Below are 20,225 nucleotides of genomic sequence, written 5' to 3'. Positions count from 1 at the left end.
CCAGGTGAGAAAAGAAATGAAATGTGTTCCATTCTTTTCTGTCATTCCATCCAAAGGTTGTCCTCTAGGGAGTTTGTTGCAGCACTGCTCAAAATTGGCCTCATGACTGCAATCGCAGCTAACCCTTGGGGCACTATCATGAGGTGAGTCAGGCCTCATCTCCTCTCACTTACTGTTCCAACTTCCTGGAAGCAGCAGCCTCCAGGGCCTCCATGAAAAGTCTGTTCAGAAACTTTATTCCTGACCAAACACCTCAGGATATATCCCTTCTTTCCTTTTTTTCTTTGCTCTGCTTAACCTGTGCTATTCATTTTGAGAGGTCTTTCTAATATGGCTGAGTTTTCCAAGTAGACCTCAGTTGTATTATCTAACAGACAGATACATTTATTTATGAAAGCATAAGAAAAGTAAATAAATGGCAGAAATTGCTTTAAATCCTGTTTTTTAATTGGGATAACTGCCCTACTATGGCTTCTTGTTACACATACACAGTCACACATACAATGTCACATGTATATACAGGTACAGTCTCTCACTCACCCAGTCACACACACACATGGTCATATACACACACACATTCAGTCACACACACAAACACATGCACTCACACATACAGGCATAGTCTCTCAGATACACAGTCATACACAGTCATATACACATGCATACAGTGACATACACACACACACACTTTCCATAAAAACCAAAGCATGAATGTATCTGAAACTGATATTTCATTCTAGATGCTTCTCCCAAAATATTGTACCAAAATAAGGTGCAAAACTGTTGTCCCCGTCACTGTTTTCCTAACAGCTGCGCATCTCAAAAGACATTTCCCAGCCCTATCTAGAAGAATTCAATTCAGCTGTAACTATTGATCTCTTAGCAGATATGCACGATTTGTCTAAAGATTGACTATGAAAATATATTATTCAAACATAGTTCAGTTGTGATTTTATATGTCACACACCAGTAGATTATAATAAATTTATGCTACATGCCAGAGTGTTTAATGCAGGTGGTGTGGCCAGCAGTTTCTTTCAAAACCATGCCATTAACATTATCAAGAGCCTTCAGTCCTTACTATATCCTAGACATTGCTTTGTGCTGCAAATATGAGCTTTTAGAAAAAAAAAAAACAGTTTTTAGATAAAAACTCAACATTCGTTTTCCATCTGCCAAGTAAGTGGGATATCTATGGAAAAGAAAAGGCATCTGCCTTAGTGATTATACTGCTTCCAGTTCGGCATGAAATCATTCATGTATGCATCTACTCATTACTTATAATAACCCTTTTCTGTGAGTAGTATCGAGCATATGAAGAGATTTTTTTTTAATCTTTAGCTCTTTTTTATTTTAATTTTAAACTTTAGAATTGCATACAGGACCACACTGTATTTACCACATTTTCATCTCTGCCTCGGCCCAGCCAACTCTTCACATAACTACTTCTCTGTCTCTCAAATTCTTTGTCTTCTTTGGCTAGCCTAACAAACCCAACTAGTGCGTATATGGAGTCTGTGAAGTCCTGAGTGAATGTCTGTTCTTGATATGAGCTCAGCCATGTAAAAGACCAGAGTGCCTTAATTTTTGAAAATGTCAAAGCCTTCCCTGGGTGGGGCTCAAAGAAATGGCAAGCTGTTCTCTACTGTGTGTGCAGATGCGGATGTATGTGTCAAAAATGTGCACTATAGCATTCTCCTTCCTTGACGTTCATAGCCTGAAGACTGACTTTTCCCCTACCGAGACTCCAACAAAGATTAGATAAGCCTAACTTCTTGTGCAGCTGTATGCAGTAACACCGTGACCTCCCTCATCAACCGTGTGCAATAAATACACCAAGCTTCCGGGATGCTGTGGCTTCTCCATCTGAGAGCTTAGACCCTCAAAACCCCAGTTTTTCTGTACACATCTGTATTTTCTTCATTTCTTCTCTGTCCCAGTTAGGTCAAACCCTTGGTACCATGTAAGAGAACACCAAGGACTATCCATGTATGTATGTGTATGGGGCCACCCACTGAAGCATGCTAAAACTACAAGGGATAAAGATGAAACATTGATTGACCAAGCAAGAACTGGCCCAACTTGAGACTCATCCCCTGGGACACAGACAACCCTTGATACTATTAATGATACTCTGCTATGCTTGCAGACCAGGGTATGTGTATAAGAGAATATAAACTCATTTCCATTTCTAAAATTGAAAAACCAATATGTGAACTTTAGGAGATATTCCATTATGGTTATAAAGTTCATTTCCAAGCAAGAAAGGCAACTAGGAACATAGCTTTGGTGAGTCATTGGGGAAGATATAAACTTGATCTGACTAGAGACTGGAGTTCACTACAGTCAATAAAATGAATGTTTGAACTGGTCAAAGAGCTGGTCAAAGTACTAAATGCTTTGCCTTAAGTGGGGTATTCTTAGCAACCTCGTACTCTACCAAAGGTAAAGAAATTTCCAGAAGAGGGAAAAGAAAGAATGTCAGAGGCTAGTGATGGAGAGATGTGCTATGAAATACTACCCTCAGAGCATAGGTATAGCTATTGCACACATGCACCCATATTAACTGTGGCTACCTGTACAAGACCTATATATGATCAACCCAGTCAGTTCAGATGGGGAGAGAATCCGCAGGCCCCACTCCTCACAGAGATTTTAAGTTGCTGCTCCAACATGACATTTCAAATATCAAGGAATAAGATGAGGAGCAAAATCCATAATGAATAGAACCTGGATACTGGGACTGGAGAGATGGTTAAGAGCACTGGTCAGCGGTTAAGAGCACTGCCTGCTCTTCCAGAGGTCCTTAGTTCAATTCCCAGAAACCACATGGTGGTTCACAACCATCTGTAAGGGGATCTGATGCCCTGTTCTGGTGTATCTGAAGATAGCAACAGTGTACTCACATACATAAAATAAATAAATAAATCTTTTTTAAAAAAATAATAAAATGAATAAATTAAAAAAAAAAAACGGAAACTGACTCGTCTAATTATATGTAGCTTTTTCAATTAATATTGACTTATTACAAATTCATTTCACTGGATATGTGAATCTCAATCATTATACTTAAGAAAGTTTCTATACTTTTAATTACATTTGTGGTTTTCCCATAAATTCTAGTCAAGTTTTAATGTTGATTTGAAAAACAATTTGTAACTAGAGGCAACAATAGCACCATTAGTTTATGAATAGAAAATAGACAATCCACTTGACATTTTCCAAATTTGCAGAATTAGCGATATCAACAATTACTTGATCCTGTGAATTAATTTTAAATACGAGTGCAGCCAATATGCCCACCTATAACCTCAGCATTGTTGCACAGACAGGAAGATTGCTGGGGCTTGCTGGCTGTCAGTGCAGCTCCAGATTTAGACAGAAGCTCTGTCATGAGGGAATATGACAGAACTTGATAAAACAGGGCACCCAAATTCAATGTCTGACCTCTACATGCAGATACACAGGCCCATGCACCAACAGATACGTGTACACATTTGCCAGAAAAACATATACAGTTGAAGAACTGAAAAAAGAAGAAAGGGAGCAGCAGAGGGAGGAAAGGAGAGGAAGGAAGGAGGGAGGGAGGGAAGGAGGGAGGGAGGGAGGGAGGGAGGATGGGAGAAAGAGAGGTAGGAAAGGAAGGAAACTGCACTCAAAGACTTCATACAACCAATTAATTTTTTAAAATGCTCTTTTGAAGACTTTTTAAAAATATTCGATACATGGAATGAACTTCATGCACATACTTCCATCTCTTAGTCACTGAATTATAATTATTATCTTTGAGTATTCACATAGAAAAGTGCTACTTTGTGTACTGAGGGAATCAATGTAAAATAAATAGATATAGTATTTTTAGATTTTGCAGGGCAAGAGACAAAAAGACATGAGACATTGGGTGGACATACTACTCCACATATATGACCATACTTCTTTCTCAGTGCACATTATAAGTTTCTCTCATCTTTAGGATGCTTTCACTAGCTATTCCTTCTGTGTAGGTCAGTTTCCCAGAAAATCACATGTTGAACGCCCTCATTACCTTCAGGCCTCTGTAACTATCTTTGTGAAGGCTTTCAGTAGAGTAAATCACTTTCAGTAGAGTAAATTCTCACATGTCACTTATTACATTCTTGTTTATTCCATCTCTACTATTAGTAACTCCATGAATGTAGAACAAAGTTCCTTGAAATTTACACAGCATATATAGTATATGCTTAGGAGACATTTGTGTCAAAGTCAATTAATGAGTCAGCAGATAAATGGGAAGGCCAAATTTAAGATGATACCAAGACAATGCTAACAAAGAACTAAAGGAGCTGAAGGGGTTTGCAACCCCATAGGAAGAACAACAATATCAACCAACCAGATCCCCCAGAGCTTCCAGGGACTAAACCACTAACCAAAGAGTACACATGGAGGGACCCATGGCTCTAGCCACATATGTAGCAGAAGATGGCCTTGTAGGGCATCAGCGGGAGAAGAGGCCCTTGATCCTGTGAAAGCTCAATGCCCCAGTGTAGGAGAAGGCAGGAGTGGGTGGGTAGGGGAACACCCTTAAAGAAGCAGGGAGGGGGGATAGGATAGGAGGTTTGAGGGGCAGGAAAGAAGATAACATTTGAAATGTAAATAAAGAAAATATCCAATAAAAAAATAAAAACATGACTGCCATTCTTCCTTTCTGTATAAAAATGAGAGAGCTAATCAATGCTTTCTTCTGGTTGTTCTCATTTCTACATAGAACAGTTGAACTGTTTTACAGTAATTATACATATGTTAAAAGTCTTCTGGCTTTGGCACTATAGATGTTGGTCAGCTCCAGATAATTTGTGGCCCTACTTTCTCCTTTCCAGCCTAGATCATCTCAGGATTACATAAGCCAGTATTCTGAACAAGGAACCATTGTACTTATTACTCTCCTGTAACTAATTTATATGGATGTGATTAATTATATTATACATAAAATTGATTACCTAAAACCATCTGATTCATGGAATTTTTCTCAATTTCATCAAATTATTCACATTCCTTCTCATGAATTATCAAATAAGATATTGCCTCTTTCTGACTCTTTGAGAGAGCTCTCAAGGGCTCTCTGTTCCTGTGCAAAGTTCACAGGACATACTCATCAATTAAGCAAGAGTCACGTGGATGACTTATCCCAAGGCTCTCTTTGAGCTTACATTCTATTACCTCTCCCTTTTATAATGACTCCTAAGTATTGAATACATTTGATAGGAAGCAAAGGGAATAGAGAAAGGAGGGAAATAAAGAGAAAGAGAGAAATAGAAGAAAGAAGGGGCAGTAGGAAGGAAGGAGAGAATGACAAAATGAAACATGAGCAGGAAGAAGAGGAGTCTAACTGTAGATAAGGGCCAGCAGTGTCAGCTGAGGTCCTCTTGTGCAACAGCACAGCCGTGCCTGTGACAATGACGTGAGTCGTTAGTCACAGATCACAAGACCCTTCTGCAGGTGGAGAGTCTTTCCTTGTCATAGGTACCACCCAGGACAGTTGTGACTTGTAATTCCCGCCACCTTCCTGCAGGTATTCTGACTCTATAGAGGCCTCACAAGCCAAGACAACCATGTCACTGATTCGCCAACTTGAGCCAGATTCTGTTTACCTGGCCAGCCAACACTAAGTAAACACAAATTAACCCACACCAGTTTCTCACCCCATAGAGCTAGGATGAGGGACCAGAACATTGCTTTCTAAAAGGTTCTCTTTTGAGGCCTATAGTTGTAATCAATTTTACTGGACACTTCTTGGAACCAGGTGAGCTTGGAACACAGTATTTGCATATAATACATTTCACTGAAATTGTCCTAAATGGGTTGCACTATTTTTCCTCTCCAGCCTTGTCTAACATGTCACTCACCCACTGACTCTCTAAAACTAGAACATGAAAGTCTCTCTGCTCACCGCAAAGAAGGAAATAAAGAATCCATTCAATCTGGAGCTTTTTGTTTACTGAGGTACCAATACTGGCATTAAGTCACAGAGTTACTACCTATGAGAGGTGTGTACCCTGTGGAAGTTCAGTAGACAGAAACCCACTAAGAGAACACAGGCAGCTTTCGAATTCTGTTTTCCTGGGTCAGAATCAGAACTCAGCTATGTCATCACGGGTAACCTAGTGGAGTGAACAAGAATAAGCTTTTAGAATATATGTTTAGAAGCTTACACCTATTATTTAAAGATCCACAGATCCACACTGGTCCACGGGGAAGGTGGGGGAGGGAGCTTTAGGAATGAAGCTTCGAGCTCAGTCTGGCCACTATAAACTGGGGCCACTTGTATCACTGCTTTTTCCATGAGGAATTTAAGGGGTGTGACTGCATCCTTTCCAACCCTGCATTCCACATGTGACAAAACCGATCCAGCTGTTTGTCTGAAAGAAATTCCTTGCTGTCCTTAAAAATTAAAAAGCAAGTGGATATCCGTTCTCCAGGGGCAGGCTTCCAGCTGGAGCATGGTAGAAGCAGTTGCGAAATGGCGTGCTCCAAAGGGCATCTGCTTTCTCAAATTCTTACCTCGCCATAGGGGGGTTAGCCCCATCTTGCTTTTTGAAATGGCAGATTCGGGATGCAAGGTGTTGGCTTGGCCCAAAGCTCTTGAGAAGTGTTCATCCACTACTGACCCAATGTCTCCCTGGAAATAAGTGAAAAGGACACAGCGAGAGTTAAGGTACTCCATCTCGGCAGGCTGGTCTTTCTCCTCCTCCTCATCCTCATCCTCCTCCTCCTCATCCTCCTCTTGTTTGCTGGGAAGCGTGACTTCCAGAGAGTCCTGCATCTTGCTGTATACCGCTAACTTCTTCTGGGATAGAATAAACAAAACATAGTATCAAAGACAGTTTGTGACAAAGCATTAACTAGTTAACTTTTCATTTAAAAAACAGAATCTAAATATTAACATATGTTTGCAAACTGATTCTCCTTCATCTGTTTTATTCCATCTTTCCGTTCCCCAAACCAGTTGCCTCCCTCCCACACTAAGAAAAAAAAAGCCTGTTATTCCAAATTTGGCAAAGAGAGAGGGCTATTATCAAATTGTATAATTTCAGAGTGTCAGACAGAGTTTTTGTTTGTTTGTTTGTTTGTTTTTTAAACACAAATATACTAAATGAATAACTTTTTAAAAATGTGACAGATTCCCTTTGGGTTTTTTTTAAGGCTCAATTTTTATGTACTTTAAACGTTTAATGTACATTTAACTACATTCTACTTTAGGACAGTGCAGGAGACATGAGCGTTAACTGTCCAGGGAAGGGTGGAGAGGAAAAACAAAGCATTTCATAAATGAAATAAACTAAAATAAAAACAGGAATGCACCATCTTATGAAAGGATTTGGCAGATGTGCTGAACTCATTTCTCAAACATCAAACTAAAATGACAGACTAAGTCTGTGTGAAGATCCATTTTGCATGGACCATGTTTTTCCTATGTTCCACTCACTACTATTATCATAGAGGGGGAGAAACAGTTTACTGTGGCTTACTGAAAATACAACAAAATGCTAGCAAGGATTAGCTCTTCAAACAACAATGAGCAGAGTTGGATATCTTAAAGTATTTCAACATAAGGTCATACCTACAGTAATCATTTATATATTACCCAAAAAAGTGTCCTAAAACCTCACCTATATGACTGGAGTTGATTTTTATATCTATAACTTGGTTATTATAGCTGCATGTTTCTAAAAGACAATGTAACTGAGGTACAGAGAAGTGAAGTAAGCTGGCAATAGTCACAAAGAATATGTCTGGTGAAGACAATGCAAAGAAAGTAACACGTGTAGACATATATTGTACAGCCATGTTGGGAGACAAGGTAGCAATCTCGAGTATGGGGGGGGGGGAGTCTCCAAATAACCATGATCAACCTTGTTTTACTGAATGGAAATTTGGCAGCTAATTGCTATTTTTATTACATCAGCTTTTCAATTTTTCCAAACATTTTCACTGAGTATATAATGACAACAACTTCTCTGTGAATAATATATAAGAATAGACTCTGGTTGACCACATAAATATTCTCTATGAATAACATAACAACAAAATTCAATTTTTTAATTCAATATCTTATCATATCATTTTGTTATTATTTCTGTAAAAAAATTATACATGCTGGAAAAATAAGTCTGAATAGCAAAGCCAGATAATTGTGAAATCCTCAGTAGTTTTACATATGTTATCACTATATAACTCCCATTTAATGTTTCTTATGTAATTACTAGGTTTGGAACCAATAACCACAAATCATAAGTTTATCTTTAATCAATCTATCATTTTCTTCTAGCAACAACTATATGATTCTTATTCCAGGTGGTTGCAGAAATGGACACATGATACATGACTGATGAATACATGGGAGATGTTATTTAAAAATATATTTGCCATTTTTTATTTAATATTTGTGTCCATGTGGTTAGTGTTTTCTTACAAGTAGATCATTTAGTCCATGTGAAGGAAGGTTTCTTATTAATGAACAGGTAGTTATAATGGTGTCTGGTTATACTTCTTGTAATCTGCTTTTGTTCGAATTTGACTTCAATAGCAAAATACCACATTAAAATATACGTTATGTAAATGGAGGAACTGAGCTAAATAACTTTTAGTTTTTAATTTCATTTATAAAATTAAACAAACACTATAATTTACTCTTCAAATAACAGTGCTATTTTTCTGGGTGCATGAATATTTACTAAAAACCTTAAATGGATATAACTATGCATAACTCTGTCCTGACTATTCTGGCTTATTTGAAAGATCACTTCATACTGAAATCAATGCGAAGCTGATCCCCAGAGTAGTTTCTGTGTTCAGAGTGATCATCATTGCCCATGAGACTAATGCGGGTGTGTTTGCCCAACCTCTTCTATACCTTTATTTTATCTTTACTTTTTAACATTTATGTTAATTACCCAAATAAAGGAAAGGGTTTCTTTTACAGCCAATTAACAACAATTGCATCTTAAGTAAATTAAATATATGCAAAAATCTTAACAAACTTTATAAAACCTAACATAAATACAAAATAGCTTTGTGATAAGTGATAGGTGATAAGCACCACAAGCCATCTCAAGATTAATTGCTGGCAGTTGTATTTAAACAATAGATTTTCATTTTATGGTTGTACAGTTTTGTCAATTCTGCATAATTCAGCGGGGCTTTTTCTACTAACTATGGAATGGCTGACTACACATACATCCATATTTAAAATCACATACTTATCCATAGGGAGTGAGGAAAAGAATAAGCTGTCTTATATAAAAAGAACTATCATTCATCTCATTTGTAAACATCTTTCCTTTGTTGATTCACTCATTGATGCTCTGCATTCATATTTCATACATAGAAAACATATCTCTCCTTGTACAACTCTACATGACAAAATATCCTGTTAACACTGTGGATACCTCTAGTTTAGTCAAAACCGAGCCTATGATGTACTAACAAGAGTCATACAAATACTTAGAATTCTACTTATACTTTCCCTCATATTTTGCTCTAGTTTTCATAAACTATAGTAAGACTATCTGAATATTTACATTTCTGACATATACTTAGCCTTGAAATACCACCAGTTGAAGTACGAATTTTAAAGTATACAAATGGCCTGATAATTACCAAGACTGCTAAGTTTGAATATGCATAAGTGTTTTAATTTAAGGAGCAGCAGGGAGGAGGCTAGAAGGAAACAGAAACACATCCTTTAAGCTGCTTCATGTGGCTTCCATGCTGATATCACATAATCTAACTTCTCAGACTTGAGCACCAACCACTTATGACACCAGTGCTTCCTGCCTGTTCTTTGAACCTATTTATCTTTGGCTAAATTCTATATGCTCTTGGACTTTGATTCTTTCATGCTACTCCCCCTAGGATTGCTTTTTTTTTTTTTTTTTTTTTTTTTTTTTGGAAAAAAAAAATCTAAAAGTGGAGATTAAATATCAAAGTGTCAGAACATAAATGTGCAGAATCAAAACAAAAATGTCACCTAATTCGTATATTTTTCCAAATGCAATCACTTTCTATAATATATCCAAATATCAGATCAGTAACTGTATTCTTCTTACAAGATTGTGAAGAATTTTTTTAAAATACAAAACAAACAAAAAAGTCACTGAAAGCTCTTAAGAACCATGAGCTGGGTCTATAGAGATAGCTCAATGAGAAAACCACTTGCCAAGCTGAATTTGGGTCCCCAGTACACTGGATAGGCTTAGGAACCAGCCTCTAATCCAAGCACTGGGGAAGCAGTAACAGAAGACCCCAGGTGAATACCAAATATGTGTGCTCTGGGTTCTAGTAATATACCCCACCTCACTGTTTAAGGTGGGAAACAATGGAGCAACACAGTCAAACTCAACCTCTTGGCCTCCACACACACCTAAGCACACAACCCAGCATCCCCTTATACACATGTATATCAACAATCATTTCATCACACATACACAGCCACACCTATATAACACACACACACACACACACACACACAGCAACACACATGACAATTTGGTTTGGGTAATACACACTGCTCAGTAGAAGCCATTTTCTCCCCTCCAAAAGATACCAGTTTGGTGAAGCAAGCAAGGGGTTACTAGCTAGAGTTAAGGCCAGCTCACAAAAATGAAAGGTACAAGAATGAAGAAAAGTTGGCTTAGGCAATGCAAACCCTAGTGATCACCTCAGTGTTTGCTATCAGCCCAGCAGAAACCAACATCAACAGGAATGTACAGGGGAAAGGATTTTGTCTGACAGGAGAAAGACTTCCAGGTCAGGAGCCAAATACCACTAACTCCCTAAGGCTTAAGCCACAAAATACCAAATGCTTATTGTGTATGTGTGGAAAGTTTCATCCTAAGGAAAGATAACTATTTTAATGAATCCCTGAAGTCACTAGATATTTTAGAAAAATGATCTGAAAAAGGCAAAAGTTCTCCTAACTATTTTAAATGAAGTGACTGTTTTGTGTTAAACAGAAAGAAAGAAAGAAAGAAAGAAAGAAAGAAAGAAAGAGAGAGAGAGAGAGAGAGAGAGAGAGAGAAAGAAAGAAAGAAAGAAAGAAAGAAAGAAAGAAAGAGAGAGAGAAAGAGAGAGAGAAAGAAAGAAAGAAAGAAAGAGAGAAAGAGAGAGAGAAAGAAAGAAAGAAAGAAAGAAAGAAAGAAGGAAAGACAGACAGAAGGGAAAAAGGAAGGAAGGAAGGAAGGAAGGAAGGAAGGAAGGAAGGAAGGAAAGAAGGAAGGAAGGAAGGAAGGAAGGAAAGAAGGAAGGAAGGAAGACAGGAAGGCAGGAAGGTGCAGGAAGGGAGGAAGGCAGGAAGGAAGAGGGAGGAGAAAGAGAAGAAGACAGGAAGAGAGGTAGGGAGGGAGAGAGGGAAAAGGGGTGAAGGTTTGAATGACTAGTCTATTTCAAAAGCATTAAGTTCATAAAACCAACCCAATGATCTTTTATCATGATTTTAGAATTTACTTATAGAAGAGTTACTTTAAAATATCTCAGAGATCTCTGGGCATATAAGGAAATATGTAGTTCAATTAGCTTAAAGAAAATATGCCACAGAACATCTCTCGTTATATTAAAATTTCAAACATTTATTTATTTGTGTGTGTCTAAGCATGTGTGCATGTGTTTTTGCGTGTTTCTATGTGTGTCTGTGTGTGTGTTTGTGTGTTTATGTGTATATATGTGTACATGTGTGTATTTTCAGGAATGTGTACCATAGCTTTTACTCGGATGTTCTCTGACCTCCTAAAGGAGCTGGTGGAAGGACAAGGATGGAATCTAGGTCATGAGGCTTAAAGGTCAGTACCATCTCATGAGAACAACAGCTTTTGTTTCACTTAATTTTCTCCTATATACAAATACTTCCCAGAATGATTTCTCTCTATTTGCATATGCAAAAACTTCTTTCCTTAGCTAGGATCAGTTGACTACTAACAGTTATGAATTAGAACCTGTTTCTGTCTACAAAGCATATGCTGAGAAAACATGCCAGTGTGCTTGAGTTGCTATACAATGATTATTTTGACTGAAGAAACAAATTGAAGCCAACAATATGGCATCTTGTGATGAGAACAGTCCACAATTATTTACAACCTTAGGAACCTAGAAATAGAACTATGGGTGAGCCTGAGATGGAACTAGAGCCCTTGCCTAGCATACATGAGGCTCTGGATCTGATCCCTCATACCACAAAAGAAAGATAACTTTAGCTTAAACATAACAACATCTACTAAGTAATATAATGACCTTAAAATATATATATACTTCTAGATGACAATGAACTTCTATGGCTAAGTAGACTGTAGACATATAGATATGTCTGATATATACTGCACTTGTTTCTAATTTTTCTGTAAATCCTATTTTGGGTATGTGAACAGTCAGTTTCTAAAGAAGTCAGTCATACTTCAGGATGCTGTGTTTGTTATATTTGCTTATTTTCTTTTTCAATTATTTTCTTAATAGCAGAGAAGAGCAATCAAAAATACATCGTTACTCAACAAGATAGAGTTGAAACACATAGCTTCCAAATAAATCTACTCATTATAAAAAATCTAACCTACCTCCCTCAAGAATGAAAATTTTCTAACTTTTACAATGTTCAAGAAAAATGTGCCACAGGCTGAGAAGCAATTTCAAAATTTGCATTCCCAAAATGTTTTAAACTATGATCACATCATTAGGGAATGTGTTATTTCTCAAAGAGACTACTTTGAATGAAACAAGTTTCCCTTGTATAAATTTCTGGTATATTTGTATTATCTCTTAGTTAGACTTAAGATACAACCTCTATTACAATTATTTGTCATTCATACATTCATACATTGTGTCCATGACTTTGCAAATATTTAGATGTACAGAATGAAAGGTTCAGCCAGGGCCAGAACTGAATCTGTTCACATACTTGGAAATGCCTTGCTAGGGAGGCAATAAATAGAGACTTCCCCTGTGGATTATGACTGTAGTAAACTGTATTATTTTTCTGAGTGTCTAGTATTCCGAACTTTGCAAGTAAGACAAGCAAAGCAATAACATTAGGCTAACTCAGAATTAATTTCAACTCTCTATGGAGGTTTATTTAGGAAAACAATGCTAGAAACCAATGTGACAAAGAACACTTGACCAAAACTAAGTCCATGAATCTCAGTAGCAAGTAACAGAATGCAGTAGCCCTTGGCTTCCACTTCTGAAGAGAGGGAATACTGACTCCATTAACCTATAGGTCTCATAATAAATACATATGCATATAATTGCAATGTGTAATCTTTATATCAGCAACATGTTGTATCTTAGATATATTCCCATTTGATTTGGTTTCCTGTATTGGCCACCTCTTCCGATTTTACAGGATACTGGCCACAACTCCAAATCTACAGAGCACAGAAGCCTGATTTACTTCCAGCTGTGGGTCCTCCAGCTCAGTTCCTCGGAATTAGCTATGGTGCTTCTTTTATCTATCTCCACATAAACAAGAAAAGATGAATACATCTTTGCAGACCTCCCCCAGCCCTCAAGGAACGGTAGAGATGGAAGAAGAAAAGACACTTGTTGAGTTCAGGTCATCATCTCATTCTGCTCATCTTTGGGAGACGGAGTAAAAAAAATAGTTAGGTTCCCCCAGTTCAGACTACACTTGTAAATTACTGGCATTAATCTGGAATCCACTGAGCTATCTACAAATATGGCATTTATGAGTTGTTCTAACAACAGCTGTGTAGGTCTAGCGGTTCAAGGCACTTTCTGGGTCGGTCTAAATGAGTCGACAAAGCATAAAACCAGCTGCTTAAAGCGGTGCATTTTGAAAAGCTCAGAGCAGGCAGAGCTTTGCCCTGGATGATTGCCTTCACAGTCTGTCAACTGAATCTCATCTACTACGGAGTACTAGGTTTTCAAATGAAAATATTGGAACCTTCTTCTGGAGACAATACCTTTTTTTCCTCCCCTTAAATCTATTGCTGGTTGTATACATTCTGAGATTTTAAAATGAAGAAGGTCACTGGAAACAGGACCTTTGGGGAGGAGATCCAATTCAGGAACATGGTTTAGATGACAGTCCTCTACCTGACAGTTTTACTTTGGGACCTGCCCTAGCAGGTCATGCTCATAATTGCTTTTGTATCTTGGAAAATTCTCTTTCTGCAGATGGTCAGTGGGGTTAGTTTAGTGTCTCACCTGTGGTAGTGGGACGAGATGGTAAAGCAAAGCAGCTGGGCTACTGCTCCAACACCGTGTCCCTTGGTGTTCGTTCTCTCTGCATCATCTCAAGCTGTGGGGAGGGTCTACCAAATACTCGGTAAGACGGGTGCTTTTTGCACATCAGTCAAATCCATTCCCTTAAATTTCTGGTGGTACTACCTCCTGCTGGCCTGACTTCTAGGTGAATACATGCTTGCTCTGTGAGACTCTGAAGATTTCAGTCCGGTCCTCTCTGGCATCATTGTGATCTCCATGGTAAATCACTGCTCTGTCAATAGTTTGCTTACTTTTAAGCTTAACTATTTCTGTCCTGGACTTCTTTTTGCTGAGAAGTCACTAGGAACAGGAGACAGTGGAAAACCTAAGCTTTCAAGTCTTTGCCATCAAGTAATTTGTGTAACATGGAATTAGAGAGGCTGTTCTTTTTCAAAGAAGTTCTGTATAAATCCTTACAAATATACTTAAGACCCTGCTTACGGTTTCAAGACAATTAAATCCTCTGCCTTAAATAATTTGACTGGGCAATGGAACTATTTAGATTAAAACTGAGATCTTACCTCCGAATAAATCTAATCTTATATCTGAACACTAATGAAATCTAAGACACATAAATGTGACTGTTTAAGCCATTGGTTGCATTTTATTTTAAATAAACAAATGTTCATTTTCTAAGTAGATACACAACTTCTTTAAGAGTACATAGAGAGCAAAAGTCATTAGCCTAACACAACTGCTTGCAAAGAGGCATTGAAATTTTTAAACTTAAGGGGAAAAAAAAAAGTACACTACCCAAGACTTGGAAAGAATATCAAGCCCCAAGGCCAAAGAATCTACTGCATATTCATCTTTCTTATCAAAAAAGCTGATTGGGGTGCAAAGACAAAAAAATAATAACCTGTTGTATAATGAGGAGACAAAAAAGGTCTGGGAAACTGCATGACATGGTACAATGACACTACTCCAGGAAAGGAGATCTGCTGGTCCTTATTCTGTTACCAATCAGCACAGAAATTTTAGCCAGGAATTTCAACCCCATGGATCTGTATTTTCCCATTTATAATATGTTTCCTATCCCCTAGAATTTTCCCATGTCAGAAACAGAATCTCAGAGTCATTTTAAAACTTCACCAAGGTAACAGAGAACAGACAATGAGTTTGAAAACTCTTGACAAGCATCATTGGAATCTTGCCTATCAAAGAAACTTTTTTTTTTTTTCACATAGCTCCTACCCTTAAAGAAGACAGAGTAAACATGTTCTAACTTATAGGAAGATGACGGTGACCACTAAAATCTATATAGACATGGAAATTCAGCTACTGTTCTCTCTGTCATCTCTTCTAAAACCGTGTAGGTCTGAAAGCTTGACTTTAAGTGACCTCCTGATTTTAACATTCTTAATATGGGAGAGGATTTAGACAACAGACCGTCTGCATTTCAGATGAGAAGTCCACTGGGTATGAAGAGAATCTTATGATTTCATATTGTTGCCCTCAATTTTTCCTGACACGTCGTATTTCGAAACTTTGTGCTGTTTCCTACTGTCACTAGTAGAATACAAGCACATTCCTTTCTGCTCACGTTCTGCAGTGTCATCAGCCTCAGAGCATGTACTGAGACTGAGTCAAGACTTCTCCCAGAGAGAGATGGAGGAGGGCTGTCCAGAGGTTATGGAGAGATGGTGAGGCTGAGGACTAAGCTGACAGAACCTCTCACTAAATTCTGCCTCTGTAAAGCTCCCTGTAAGATTTAAGCCCAGCACACAATTTCTAGGAATTAATTCCAAGGATTATAAATGTACTCTTCAGACACTGCAGATTAGTTTGATTGGTTAAACTGGATTAGTACACTATAGTGTGGCATTTATATGTAGCTTATTGGTGTTTTTTAAACACTCATCTACTACCTGCCAACACATACAATATGTTCAAAAAAAAATCTATGCTTCAAACTTTTAGATTTAGCAGAAAAGCTGATAGAACATATGGCTAGAAAATAAATTCTTTTCATTCCTAAAAATAAAAAAAAAATCAGAGAGGAAAAATGAACCCCATGCTTATAATGAGCTTTTGATAAACTAACATATGAGACCTTCAGAGCTAGGAGTGTGTATAGTTTACTGGTAGGCTGAGTGCCTAGCACTTGTGAGACCCTGCATTCCATCCCCTTGCCTTCCAGAAAAAGTAAAAACAAACACACAAGTACTTAAGATCCCCACTTTTGAGGAGAGAGAACATCTAAGGGATACATTGTTGCCATTGAATGCAGAAGTCCCAGCCGAAAATGTCAATGTCCTGGCATCATTATTTCATGAATGACCACAGTCAATGTTTTTTGGATTACTGTCCCTTTTATGTTTCAATTTTTCTTCCTCCTCAACAAATTAAGTTGTTTTTATTGTTGTGGTGGTTGTTGTTTAATGCAGTAAGAGATGTAGCCCTCACTTTTGTCTCCCAAGCAAAATGCCATTAGGGGTCACATCCCATGTACCAAGCAAACAACCTTCATGGATAATAATGATAAAACTTTACGGAATGCAAAAACAACAAAAATACGTATTCTCAGATGACTGCATTAGGGCCAAGTCAATATTAGGTCCACTTCACCCACGCACTGCATAGTCTAAAAATGCTGTCAGGCTGATAAGAATTTCCTGACTTACTCTTTTTTCCAATAGAAAATATAGGTCATCAAAATAAGTCCTGACAGTAGAAGAACAGTAATGATGCTGTCAAGTCTCTTTAGTCCAATAACAGTCAAATAGTGTATGTACTAGAGAAAATTTAAATATCAAATAAACCAATTTAATGAGAGATGTGTGCAAATTTCCATGTACACCTCTCCACTAAATCCTTACAGCAGACTCAGGCATTACGTAAAGGACGTGTTTAGCAGCTCAGAATATAGCAGAAGCTGAGCATTCGTGAAACTTCACAACAGACAGTTAGGCTCTTTCTCTGCTTTATTCTTATTTCCTTCGTCAGCTTGTTGATAGTTTTAGCAAAAGAATGGAATTTGGGGTTCGAACATAGGTCTATTGAAAACTGAGATAAAGCACACATAGACAGTTCACACTGAAAACTAGCTTTCATGATTAATGATTTTTAATTTGTCTAATACAGCCTTTGATTTTTCTTGCTAAAGGAGAATTACTATGCCGACCTCTACTACAGACTCATTTCAATGGAATTAAATTTACAATTCCATAAGAGACTACCATACACACAACACCTACTATTCCTTACTTTTCAGGAGAGAAAGTGATCTCTCTGAATATTTAGAAACATCTAAGTCTCTTGCTCATCCACACTCTGACTGATAATTGAAGGCCTCTATAGCATAAGAGCTGAAGCAGTACCCAAGGTCTCTTTGCCTGGATTGAACCTACGACAGTACTATTTTGTATACGTCAAAGAAAACAAGATCAGTCAAAATGTTTTTGTTTGCCACTCACTCTTGACCACAAAATACAAAAAAAAAAAAAAAAAAAAAAAAAAAAAAAAAAAAAAAAAAAACCTGCTTTCCCCATCAAAGGTAATTTTGTTTTAAAGCGGTAAAGCTGTCTAATTTTAAAAGGAATAATAAATAGTAGTAAGGAAGTGGGCTCTTTTGTCTTGTGTCTCATTGGTCTACATGAAGATGGGGCTGTTTAATGGTGAATCCTGGACTTGTACCCTTTCGGAGTTAGCTGAATCTGACAGCCACTAAATCTCAGAGCAGTAGTCTCCTTCCCAAAACGTAGCCCTATATTCCAAGAAAAGGGACAGGGGCAAAGGAAAAATAGAAATTCAAAGGTCAGATTGCTCCAAGGGTCAAACCCTGAAGGCCAGAATAAAACATACAGTTCCTAAGAAATGAAAAACAAGTCTGAAGAATCCTGTAAATCACTATTTTCTAACTACATCTAGCCATATTTTTAAGTTTCAATAAAATTAGCCTACTCTAATCCCGGATTCAGTATAGCCCCTTGTCACAGGCACGTTTTACTGTTTTTAACATAGTTTTAACTACATTTTGGTGCACTTGCTATGTGGCCACAGAGTAATCTCAAGAATTCCTAGTGGCTAGTTTTTTCAGTGTCTACTTTCATCGTCTCCTAGTTGTCAGGTCCTTTTTTTTTAAACAACATTTCCATTCTCTTGGCTGGGTGGGGCCCAGGCATGCAGATACTCCTGGCTACCTTTGGGCTAAGAAACACAAGTCCACTGATGAACACCAACTGGCTCTCTGCTTTGTTAGGAATAGAAAGTGAATGAAAAGCCTTTTGAGAATCTCCATCTAAATCACAGCCGCAGGGAGAAAAGCGATGGATAAATTCTAGAAACACCAAATGTGCCTTACACCCGACCAGTGTCCCACCCTAAAAGTCCCAGACCCGGTCCCTACTTGAGCTCCCTGTTCAAGTAACCTCTGCTATCTCAGTCGCACACTTCCGCCACTTACTCCAGAAAAGGCTGGAATATTCTACTCGCCCAAGGAAACCAAAGTATTTGAGTTAAAAGTTTACTCACACAGTCCTAAGATAGATGCCTTTTGTGAGCTTCAGGGAACTGAGTCCTAAGGACCAGCGCAGCTGGGAGCAACAGTCTCTGAGTCCAGGTGACACAGCTTAAATAAGCCCCCGGCCAGGTAAAGCCTTTCCAGAGATCCCAGCCCAGCCATGCTCAGTTCTGCCCTTCCGGGAGTGTCTTTTTCTTCCTATGGTTCTCAGCAAATCCTAAAGCATCCTTCACGCCTCGGGACCCGTGTGAGCCTGACACCGATACCCGGTGCCCCTCGTCCCCGCCCCCGGAAGGCTGCTCGGCCGGTGACTCACCTGCTGGCCAGGTTGGGGAGCCGGATGATAGCAGGCTGTAGGGCAGGTTGCAGCTGCCACAGGGTTGGGCAGATACTGGGGCGCTCCATACGGCTGGGGGTGATACATCACCTCCGCACAACTCATGGCAGCGGGGCCAGCGGCGGCCCCGGAGTCGCCGCCGCTGCTCTAAGCGCTAGCGCGAGGGGCGCCACCGCCGCCGCCGCAGCTGCCGTCCGCGTCGCTGAACCAGCTGCTACTGCGGCTGAGGCGGGTCCTCGGCGGCCTCGGGCTCCGCGACGGGAGCGAGCTCGGGAGGGGTTGGCAATCAGCGGCGGCCCATGCGCGGGCACCTTCATTTTCAGCCCCTCCGGGTGCCCCCTCTCCTCACGCTTATATAGCGACGGGGCGACGCTGCAGCCCGCCCCGCGGCAGGAGCATGACAGCGCTGGGCTCAGACTCAGGCTGCCGCATCCGAGAGGGGAGCGTACTCCGCGCCGCCAGCCGTTGCTGCAGCCCGGTCCCCGCTAGAGCCGCCCCAGGAGCGGAGCGGTGCTTTGCATACACACAATGCACACCCGGGACTCGTCCTATCACCAGCGCGGGCGGCTGGGCGAGGACCGGGAGGCGGGGGCAGGGTAGCCGGAATGTGGGGAGGCGGGGAGCTTGCCTCCCCAGCTCTCAGGAGCAGTTTATCAGAAAAGTTCCACCAACTCAGGTCCACAGCGGGCGGGTCGCCCAGCAGGGGGACCCTGGGGAGGGCGGCTGCGGATTGGAGCGAAGTTTGCAGCCCTCTCCGCCTCCAGGCGAGAGATGCTGGTGGGAGGAGATTGGTATGCGAGAGGCTCCGCGCCCTCAAAACTCCGCCGGTCCCCACCCAGTCTCGGTCACCTGGCGGCCTGGCCAGAGTTGCCCAAGTTCTGGGAGCTTTTTCAGAGAGCATCAACTCCGATGATGCTAGAACCAGATTATAGGAAGGCCAAGTGTAAATGAAGAGAGTTATAAAACAGGCCAGGGGAAAAATATGGAACTCGTTCCTTCATTAAAAATAAACCTAAGTGAAAGTTAACAGTGCCTTTGAAGTACCCACAGGCTAACAATACTTGTTTCCTTGCAACATCTTCACTTAAAAGACACATCTTGGTGGCTTGTCATCCTGGCGGGATGTAGTTATATCATTTCTGACCTTTGCCAGCTGGTTTGAATGCAGCCAGAGAAAAT

At 39.5% G+C, this 20,225-nt stretch overlaps 1 protein-coding gene across 3 annotated transcripts in view; it reads right to left on the bottom strand.

The window, feature by feature from the left end:
* Positions 1 to 19,700, bottom strand: part of Vgll3 (vestigial like family member 3) — a 51,314-nt gene extending 31,614 nt beyond the window's left edge. Inside the window, exons 1-2 of one of the 3 annotated variants that reach the window (XM_034515649.2) lie at positions 19,026 to 19,700; positions 6,538 to 6,823 (exon numbers count right to left, since the gene is read on the bottom strand). In XM_034515649.2, coding sequence (XP_034371540.1) covers positions 6,538 to 6,823; positions 19,026 to 19,151 — 412 coding nt within the window. In that variant the 5' untranslated portion in view covers positions 19,152 to 19,700. The remainder of the gene's footprint in view (positions 1 to 6,537; positions 6,824 to 19,025) is intronic. The other 2 variants (XM_034515650.2, XM_034515654.2) reach the window with 2 other exon arrangements.
* Positions 19,701 to 20,225: the final 525 nt, after the last annotated feature.

Source organism: Arvicanthis niloticus, chromosome 12 (genome assembly GCF_011762505.2).
Source record: "Arvicanthis niloticus isolate mArvNil1 chromosome 12, mArvNil1.pat.X, whole genome shotgun sequence".
NCBI classification, from domain to species: domain Eukaryota; kingdom Metazoa; phylum Chordata; class Mammalia; order Rodentia; family Muridae; genus Arvicanthis; species Arvicanthis niloticus.
Note: the sequence above shows the minus strand (reverse complement) of the source record. Positions and strands in the feature narration are given on the sequence as shown.